The 10,717-nt window shown below is 40.2% G+C and overlaps 1 protein-coding gene across 1 annotated transcript in view; it reads right to left on the minus strand.

Moving 5' to 3' along the window:
* Positions 1-1,363: 1,363 nt before the first annotated feature.
* MUT (methylmalonyl CoA mutase) overlaps positions 1,364-10,717 on the minus strand; it is a 21,498-nt gene continuing 12,144 nt past the window's right edge. The window contains exons 9-12 of the mRNA XM_009895904.1: positions 5,850-5,981; positions 3,386-3,533; positions 3,104-3,271; positions 1,364-1,796 (exon numbers count right to left, since the gene is read on the minus strand). Of these exons, the coding sequence (XP_009894206.1) occupies positions 1,668-1,796; positions 3,104-3,271; positions 3,386-3,533; positions 5,850-5,981 (577 nt within the window). The 3' untranslated portion in view covers positions 1,364-1,667. The remainder of the gene's footprint in view (positions 1,797-3,103; positions 3,272-3,385; positions 3,534-5,849; positions 5,982-10,717) is intronic.

Here is a 10,717-nt window from a genome sequence, read left to right on the forward strand (position 1 = left end):
TCAATGTACGTCAGTCAGTCCTAGTCCAGAGCTTTAAAGAGCCCTCCTTCAAGCATTAAAGGCCTGGAGCAACTCCAGTTGAAGTTGGCGGGAATCTTTTTATTGAATTCAAAGGGAACAAGATGCAGATTTTAAAGATCATTAGAGTTAAAAAAAAAAAAAAGAGGACTCTAAGGCACACACAGGTAGATGACATACATTATTGAAGAGCAGAGAAACCATAGGCAGCAAGAAATGAACGAAACCAGTGTCGTTACAAAGTTTAGAGATCACCAACACTTTGACTATGTATTTTTCCAGCTGGCAGGGAAAAAGGCTTGTGAAAAGACAATAATTTTTATTTCTATTGTTGTTACTTTCTGTATATCCTGGTTTGAACCATACCAATCTTTCTTGGAGGGAATCAAATACTTACAAATAGTTGAGGATAAACCCTCAAGGAGTTTTCCAGGCAAAGGTCTGGTTTGGGATCAATAATTCTTAATTATAAAGACAGAGAAAAGAAAACAGCAAGTCAGCTACCCTCCTTGTTTCTGAGCAGTGTGAGACTATAGGCACGTGCCCCATCAAATAAGTTTATTTAAAGATCTCATCAACTGCAAACTTTGAAGTGAGGATGCGATGCTATTAATTGGAACTGCAAATTTCCAGCCAACTGCAGAAAATCTCATTTTGAATGAAGTATGATGGCGCTGAACCTCTTAGAAACGTGCTACAGCCTCTTCTACCACAAGGCAGATACAAGCGAGGCTGTAGTCTCATTTTACGATGGGATGCAATGAGCAGCAAGGCAAAATGAAGTGGGGTAGGGCCATAATGCCACAGACTGCCCCTCAAAAGACCCGCGTCACTCCATTCGCATTATAGGGATTCCACAAAGGACTTTTCACATGCATAAATACAATTCCTCCTGGAAGGGAGAGAAAAATACTGAGAATTTAGGATCGATTTACCTGAATAAAGTCTAAATGCTCAATAGACAGGGATAGCAAGAACAGTAACTGGACAAAAATACAGAACTAAGTAAGGGAGAAGGAGCACTGGAATGAACTTGCTTTGAGAAGGAGTGAAGTACGAGGGCAGGGCACTGATGCAGACAGAGCGGAAGTGCACAGCTGCTCCTACACGGGTTCCTGCCAGATGCAGGATTTGTATCTCATTAAACAAACCATGAACTTCGAAAAATTATGGTTAATCTACTTACATGTTTCTAAAGAGAGTGAAGTCACATTAACATTAACATCAAAGTGCTGCTGGATTCAATCACATCTCTGCTGAACTTTAGTGATTTTGCCTGAAGACTTCTAGGTCTACAACGCTTGCCAAAAAAATTCAAAAGAAGTTATCTGCATGCAAAAGAGATCAACCAAAGAGCTGGAACAGATATTTTATTTATCAGCATATCTGAAAAAAAAACCAACAAACCCACCTACTAAATTCCCTTTGTTCCCTGAAGTCATAGTTCTAGAGATGAAATTTTCTTGTGGGTACATATATAAACAATCCTCAACTAGAACAAGCAGAGAATTTATGACTTTCTTAGAAAGCACGAAACACCAGGCCACAGGGCAGTGGAACCAAAGGTATGTGGCTGGCCATCCCTTGCCGATGATTACATTCTGTAAGCGATTAGTATAAGGCTGGTTGCGTTGTGTGAAATTTCAGCATTACATAGATTGCTGCCTCTTCTCCAGGCACTTCTCAATATCATCCAACACTTGGACAGCTGCTTTTGGAATACGAGTCCCTGGACCAAACACATTGGTAACGCCGGCTTCGTAGAGGAAGTCGTAATCCTGTTCAGAAAGAAATTGAAGATCTATAGTTAACAGTGCAACAGAAAATTGATAATTGATTTATGATTGGTGTACGCTCCATTCTGTATGCTGGGCCTGAGAATGTGTTTGCAACAAGTTGCAGAGAGAGGCAGCACAGCATCAAGGGAAACGGCAAAAAACAATAGATAGGAGGTAAAAAAGAAATACTGAAAAAGCACCTACAGGAAAGGTTTTATTTGTTTAGAATCAGACTAATGTCAGATCCTTGGAAAATATTGAAAGTCAACCAGATGCGACCCTGAATAACCTCATCTAAATTTGATCTAACTTCTAATTTTGAAAATACTGCTTTAAACAAGGTCTTGGACCAGGTGACTGCCAGTGGTCTCTTGCAATCTAAGGTACTCCAATTTTATGATTGTCCTGAAATTTCAGAAAGACCTGGAAAGCAGTTATGTAGCCTCTCTAACTTCTACATAGATTATACTATAGCTCTTCCAACCACAGGCTAGTAGCATCCCATTGAGAGACTGGACAGAACACAGTTTGTCTCTTAGAAAAATATGATGAGTTTTATTTCTTCAATTTCAAAGTCTCTCATTCCTGAACACTGACCTCATTGGCCAGAAAAGGAACAGGTCTGGGAAAAGGGAGTAACAGGAGATTTATACAGAAAATCAGTTTGAATTTCTCTAGATAGAAGATGACTCTAAAGGTGGTGATACAGCCAGGCACATTGTGGATGAGCTTAGGAAAAATCGAGGCAAAGGCACACATCTGACTGCAAGGGAATCCAACAAACTGTTCATCAGTTTAGGAGAAATAGTCACACAGAGGGAATGAGAGGCAACACCGAGGCCTGACGATGGGGAACATGAGGAGAGGCTAAACAGTGAATGAGATGTGTACCCTATAGGTGTTGGGATGCACCATGTGTCCTAGTCACTAGCTGTGCCTATTCTGAACCATTATTTGAAGTCATAAAGTCTCTTAAGACAGGAGCTAGCCTTTATCACTAATATGCAAGGTACTGGTAATCAGAAACAGCAGAGCATGAAGGACATCTCCCTGAGGCTAGTCTTTTCACAACACAACTTACTATTCCATCCAACAAACACTGTGAAGTTAAACCAGGACGCGGTGTACAGAAAACCAGATCAATGAGACCTGACAGCACACTGCGACCATCCTGTGGATCCGTGCCGACCCTGGTGATTGTACACAGCAGCCTTCAGCGCTGTAAATCACCTCTGACATTAACAGAATATAGGAAATAGCTAAAAACAGCATAGACACAAGTAAAGCTGTCTGATGTTGACCCGTACCTGAGGGGGGATGACACCTCCACATATGACAAGAATGTCTGGCCGGCCAAGGGCATCGAGTTCTTTGATGAGTTCAGGCACAAGAGTTTTATGACCCGCTGCAAGTGTGCTCACACCAACGCAGTGCACATCTGCATCAACCGCCTGCTGGGCCACTTCTCGAGGGGTCTATATGGAGAGAGGGTTAGTGATAAGTAACAGCCCCAGCCTGGCTACTGAACCAGAATTAGAGGGAAAATCGCTGCATTTGAAATACATTGGGCACCGCTCGATCAGTCATACCTGGAAGAGGGGACCTATGTCCACGTCAAAGCCAATGTCTGCAAACCCTGTAGCAATAACTTTAGCTCCTCTGTCATGGCCGTCTTGACCCATCTTTGCAACAAGTATACGAGGCCTGCGCCCCTCACGATCCATGAACTTGTTAACTCTGATTGAAAACACATATTGTATCATTGTAAGTCACTGAGAATCATTAGAGGAATTTCAACAAATAAAAAAAGCACTGCCTGCAACTGTAGCATCACTTCTGTACATCAGATCAAAAGATCTTCTCAGTCACAGTTTGTCTATGAAGTCAGCATACTCTGTTAATATTCATGTTATATGATTACTAACTGCTATCTTGTATTTACTAGCCTCAGCAATAAAACATTCTTTTTCAAAGAAAACCACTCCGCTAATTTTCTGCTTTCTAACGTACAAAATACTGAATTCTCTGAGGGCTTTATGAGCAGAATTACAACTAACTAAACAACAATTTTTAGATTTTTAGAATAATTATAACCAATTATTTCAAAAGTACTTGCATGGCACACAGGCTATAAGAGATGGGTCCCAGACATCATACTGTGCCTCATCATTCAACTGGGCACAAGTCTGTGCAGAAGAAGATTACCGTATCCCCCTTTCTGTGCGCTCATTCCAGCGCCTCCTTTTTTCTGCTTAGTGGCAGCTCAGATCTCTGTTGACTAAAAATGACTGTGTAACCACAGCCTCAGAGATTAATCTTTCGTCTTACTTTTCTTTATCCATGTACTGCCACTGTCTGTGCTGGAGTGGGGACACAAAGACTACCACTTCTCAGAAATAAAAGGTGGTTGTTTTTTTGGGTTTTTTTTTTGTTTTTTTTTTGTTTTTTGAGGGTTTTTTGTTTTGTTTGTTGTTTTTTTTTTAAATATTGTACTGTTCTGAGTATTCTGTGAATGCTGGAGTTGTATGGATTTGGTGCGCTTTGAAACCGTATGCTGACCTGGATGGGATGATCCCTGCATGAATCCAGTGGCTTAGTTTGGGGAAAAGAATGACTCTAGATAAAGCATTTATCAGCACAGATTTGAACGGTCTCAGGAGATGATTCCAGGACAGGAAAATGCATCATGTAGAGGCAAAAAGTAAGACCTCAGGCAGCTTAAAAACCAATTATGTCAAGAGAGCCTGAAGAAGCAGACTGGCAAAGCTTCTGTTTGAGGATGTAAAGGAGCTGGGCCTGCCTTCTCCACTCCTAAGGACTGCTGAGAACATCAATGAAGTAGGTGTCAGAATTGATTTGTGACATCTTAAAATCCTTTTCTCTGTCCTGTTTCCTGTTTCCATATTCTTGGTTTCTTACTTCCCCACCCACAGGCTCCTTCCCAACAAGACCCGCTCTAGGTGCTCCAAGCCCGCCTGGCACACCTGAGCCACTGCAACTCAGGGCTGGGTTTGAGTGCGGGGCAAGTGTGAAATCACACTTTTGAAGGCCTGTGAGAAGGTGACACATAGTAAAACAGGTTTCATTACCATGTTTACTAACAGGTACGTATGATCTTGGACATAAAGGCAGCTACGCAAAAAAGGGAGCTACATCTTGATTCTCAAGGAATCAGTTCAGTTCTGTTTCGTGTAAATACATAATTACAAATACCACAGTTTAATATAAATATTTAAAATAAAAACCGATGGTGACATCCCCCAGCACAACTACTTTCAAGTCAGGCTAAACATCACCACTGTGAAGACATCACGTAATTCCCTTTTAAGAGATCCTGTAAGTCTTTAATGTATAAGCCCCAACACAGGAGGGACTTACGAGCATCGATTCATATTACATCACCACCCACTAAAGCAATTCAGTCTCTTCACCCCAGAGGATGGCAGCAAAGCAGAAGCTGACAAAAGGCACAAATGGGCACTGTTTTCACACATACTACCACCTTCTGATGTTTTCTCCCTCGTGATACGAGTAAGTAACGCTCATAGATTGGGAGCTGTATGCGGATATCCAGATTTTAGCCTTACAATTTTAGAAGCAGTAAAAGTGAAGTTGCAGGGACACCTTATGGGCAGACCAAAACCAGGTTTTGCAAATACGAATTGCTGGAAATATTTGTAGAGATTACCATTACAGAGTCTTCAAAAGAAGCAATCCAATATATGGGGGATTCAGGCAAATTTTCTCAGTTTCTTAATCTTACGGCTGCCTAGTTTAGTTGAACAAAATCCTCAAATCATAGCATCACCTCAGTGGATTTTGTTTGGAAGGAAATACAAGCTCAACTAAGTTTCGACTATTCTCTTATTGAATTTATTTCTTCTCATTCTGCTGACTTTTTTACAGGCATGAGAACGACTGTGCAGGTCTTTGTTTTGTTCTGGGGATGTTATTCAGGTTTGGGGAGCGCTTTTTTAGGGCACAGCGAGTAGCACATGTATCTAATGGATTAAATGTGAGACCGTGTTCGGCTTCCTGGGAAGCTATTCTCACCTATTGATGGCATGAAGAATTTCATCACTCTCTCCAAACTCCTGGCGATAAGCTCCGCTCACCATTCGGTCACTGGCTTTATGCTCCCCAAACACTTTCTTCATTGCATCTGTTATTTCTCCAACGGTGCACCTAAGATACAGAAACAAAGTATTAATGCTATCAGGAGGCTAACTTGAAAACAGAATACAGAAATCACTGGCAGTGGCCCAACTATTTGTCTTGCTGCAGGACAAATTCATTTAGGCTTGTTTCCCCTCTGGTGCTACAACTCTGAACATCTGACTCACCACGCTGTCATCCACTAATAGAATATGCAAGAGTATTTTTAAGAAAATGCTGTTTTGCTGAGAAGTGATTTTACAAGTGATAAGGCAATGGGGACCACTGCATGGAAAACTATTTCGGGAAATTAAATAAAATTTCCTCAACTGGGAATTTTTTGGGGGCTCAGGTTGCAAGATCTTGCATTTGGACTCATACTAAAATTCAAAATATAAATCAAGAGAAAAAAAAAAAAAGAACAACACACAGAAAAGACTGAAGCCCAACTTTTAAACTGGAATGTGTTTGCCTTTCCCTTTGTGTTTATATTTTAGTATTTATTCTTCTTCGCTACTCCTGACATAGCTCCTTTATCCACTGAGATGCAGAAGAATCTGGGAAATCCATTCGCATACAAGTTACACGTTTTGTTTGCTACTGGAGACACTGCATGCTCAATATAATACACATTTTACTGCTGTAGCACAAGTGCTAGAAGCAAACTAGGCTGTGCTGTCATCTTGTACAAACATCAGAAATAACGGCCTCTGTTCCAAAGCATTTAAAAACCTCATCCTTAGTGGATTCCACCTTTCTGCGTAAAATCTATAATGCAGGCTATACCAAAAAACCCCAGTGCTGTGCTCTAATTACAGTTGAGCCCACAATCAAATACCTGATGAAAGGAACCTACTTAGAAGGGAAAATCAACTCATCTATGGAGAAAGAGCAGGTGAGTTAGTAGCTGCATCACAGCAAGTTGCTTACTTCTGGTATGAAATTAACTGGGATCTGGTACTGTAACAATTTTGAAGGTATGCTGGTGAGCTCTTGATGAAATCTTGCATCCAAAATATTTTGATGAAAACAGTTTATACTTGAATAGAAATAGACTAAAGAATGTGTGTGTACTAAGAAATGGATACAACTTGCTGCAAACTTTGTCAAAGGAAAGAAAGAAAAATACTAGTCTTATAAACCACTTTAAAAGTATGCTTACAAATACAGAGACCAAACCCCATCGATTCAGCTACTGCTAAGCACATTTCAAACCCCCGGAATTCACATTTTCTCCTGTCATATTGAATTTAACTATAAGCTACTCCAAGGCAAAATTAGGTTAAGCATCCTCTAAAGCTTTTATATAAAATGCTCAAAGGATGTTCAGACAAGATGCAACTTCTTGTGCATGTACTTTTTGAAGGAGATGGCCAAATGAATTGTACTCAGTTTTCCTTCTGCTGTTTGCAGTTTCAGTAGCTATTATCTGATTCCTGCCGTACGCAACCTGCCACGCAGCCCGTGTAACCGAAGATGGATTTCTGCTGTATTATCTGAGTCCTTCAGTAAATTTCAGAGAGGTATTTTATTTCCCGTGACCCCCCAGTTATTGTGCCCTTTTGCTAGCTCATATTTTTTTATACTCAGCAAACTTAACCGCAGTTGTAAACTGTAACTACGCTAACGTAAAATGGCAGAAATCCTATCTTGAGCATATAGGCAAGATCTGTATAATGTATAAGCCTGAAGCTGGGCTCTTATCTCTAGGGTCACTCTTCACAGTTGGCCTGCTTTGTCTAGGAGACAGTATCACGTTGGAACACACACTTTTAAGACTGTGTCACGTTACTGACACAGTCTTGGCCACTTTTTGTCATCTCCCTTCCCCCAGCTTTCTGGAATTATATTTTTAAAGTTCTCTACTTTTATCCATTTTCATCCCCAGCGCACTAAGGAGTTCATATTTGGATTTATGAGGATCACAGTCTAGAAAAGCAGCTAATGCAAAGTAATACCAAATTTATAGCATTTGTATAGCTATATGTGAATGAGACTCAGTCTGATACTTTCTTTATTTATTAGTCATGATTTAGAAAACATTAGTTATAAACCAAACTGTCTGTGATTGCATCAGAAACCATTGACATCACTATGTAATACTCTTAATTTTACCTGTAAGATCTCAGAAAGCTTAGCAAGCACTACCTGAGTTCCAATAGGTCTGAGACCTTACACACTATATCTTTTTTTTTGTTTTGTTTTGTTTTTTCAGGACATCTATATAATCTAATTAATGTTACTGTTCTCTGACATTACTAACAAAAAATTGAAAAGTAAACTGCATTGAGTGCTAGATTAAGTGATGTCCCCAAGGTTAAAAAGCAAGTTTGCAGCAGACCTAAAAAGAGTATCTATAAATTCTGCCTCCCCCTCAGAGTGCCAGCCATCACAGACTGCAGCCTGATACAGACACATCCCATGCATAAACACTGGCTGTTTGCTGAAGGCTTACAGTGGCATAACAGGCGTCTTTTCTTCTAGAGAAAACTGCAAGTTTAGATAAATCTTTCTGCTCTTTCTATTTTGCAGAAGCAGCATCTGAGTACAACCAGTATCAAATCAAAGCACAGCACGTGCAGATGGAGTTGTGATGTGCTTTTCTGTTCTTATTAGGTAAAAGTGTGAACGAAAGTTTCATGTAACAAGGGAGAAATAAATGGTTTGGCCTATCAATTTTATTGAAGCATAATCTGGTGGCTGGGATAAAGTTTTTTTCTGTACTGCACAAAAAAAAATGAAATGCATTTATTTCTTCTGTAAATACTGCCTCTGAAATCCCTTTAGAGTATTTTCAAAATTCTGCCCCGAGTCTTGCAACACTTTAAATCTAAAGTTCCTAAGTATTAATAGGAGTTTGGCTTTTCACACTCATGAATGTTTTCCTACTATTTACCAATAAACGCTTTTTTAAAAAAAAATCTCCACTTAGTTCTTAGTCTTGCTGCGTCGGTGGGAGCCATCTATGCATCCACAGAGGAACAGCTCTGTCTGGAGGCAGGAACACAGCCTCTCTTCTTAAAAGGAGAGGAAAAGCGTATTTTTAATGACAATTACACTCTTCTTTAATGAGCTAGTCATAACATTGGAGAAGTTCTTTATGATCTGAATGTATAAAACTGCTTCCATTTCTGTTTATCTTTACAGCAAAATTTTGTTCTGGAGACAACTGTTTTCATCTCACTACTATAAAACTGAAGTAGCATAAGCAACAATTCTTACTATTAATTCACAGTTTTTTTTCGATGCATGCTGATAAAAACCTACCAGACAATTATGCAAAACTGACAGAACAGAAGTCACTTTGCCTTTATTGTATAAATTTGTGTTTCCTTCATATGAATGTCATTCACATTTGCCTTGTGCAGAACTGCATGTTTTGGTTTGGGATAGCATGTAATTTACAACCGAATCTGTGGTTTTAAGTAAAAAAATTTTGAAGTGGAGACCAAAAGATAACTATATTCTCCATTTTGTGTTTTATTAGTGTATAGCCCTTACAACGTGACTTATGGCAAGGACAGCATGTTTGTAACCTGCATCCTATGAACTTCTGCACTGCTCAGAATTACTGTTGACCAACTGTGTTGTATCAGAGCCCTGAACTGCTCAGAGATTCCCTAAGCCTACTCAAAAGCAGAGGATTTCCAAAGAAGACGAGTTTGGCACTTTGCTAAGCTTTTGGCCAATTCAACAAGGTCAACGGGATGAAATACAACCACAGCTGTGATGGTCAGAGAGGACATTGCTCAATTCAGCGTCTCCTATCAGGCACGGGATCTATCTCCTTTAGCAATTTGTGCTATGGCTCTCTCCCAGTGGTTCACAACCAGCTGTAGAGGTTACGCTGCCCAAATATGGATTTGAAGAAAGAAAGTCAATGACCATAATGTGTCTGTTAGGACTGTCACCTTCTGCCTGTTCAGGCCCACACTACTGCTGCTGTCTCTCTGCATTTCACCAGTAATGAGAGGTAGCGTTGTGTCATCAGGTGACAAAGTCCCACGAGGACACAGACTGGGCAGACAAAGAAGCAGCACTACATGCTACGTTGCACTTCATGCCTGTCTTTTCCATCACCGATAGCTGGCACAGCAGGAACTGCAAATCTGAAGAGGGACAGAAAAACTGCACCACAGATGAAGGAGGCAAGAAAGAATTTAGCATGATCCGTCCATAGCCCTACCTAACGACACCCAATCTACACCCAACTACACGCGACCACTTGAAAATCTTTTCCCATGTTGCTCCTAACAGAAGGGCTTCCCACAAACATTCCCAGAGCCCACAATCCTCCTTCAAACACTCTTTATCACATACCACGACAACTTCTTTCTGTGGTCATGTCCCATATAGAGTTTTGGGGCAGAGGTAAGTTTTGTGTTTGCAACTTACAAGTAAATCTGCAGTCCATGAATGCTTTTACAAATAATAAAAGCAAGGTCACCAAATAGAGAAACTAGCAGTTAACTGGTCAGTTTTGGTAAAAATATATGAATATCTGGCAAATCTAATACTACCCTCCTGTGGCCTTTACAGTTGCAAGACAGGTGTAGACGTGCTACTGGCAGAACTGTGACAAGCTCTCTGTGGGAGAAAATGTATTCAAAATATGGCTGTTAAGTATTCAAGAAAAGGGAACGAAGGAATTTGAGACACCACAGTAAAAACAGGACAATGCCCAATAAGGAGTGGATTTGGTTTGCTCATTTCTGGGGCACTTAGTTAATTAAGGAACAGAGAGATGTAATCTGTTCTATAGACTG

This window comes from Charadrius vociferus, unplaced genomic scaffold, assembly GCF_000708025.1.
Source record: "Charadrius vociferus isolate BGI_N301 unplaced genomic scaffold, ASM70802v2 scaffold312, whole genome shotgun sequence".
NCBI lineage: Eukaryota > Metazoa > Chordata > Aves > Charadriiformes > Charadriidae > Charadrius > Charadrius vociferus.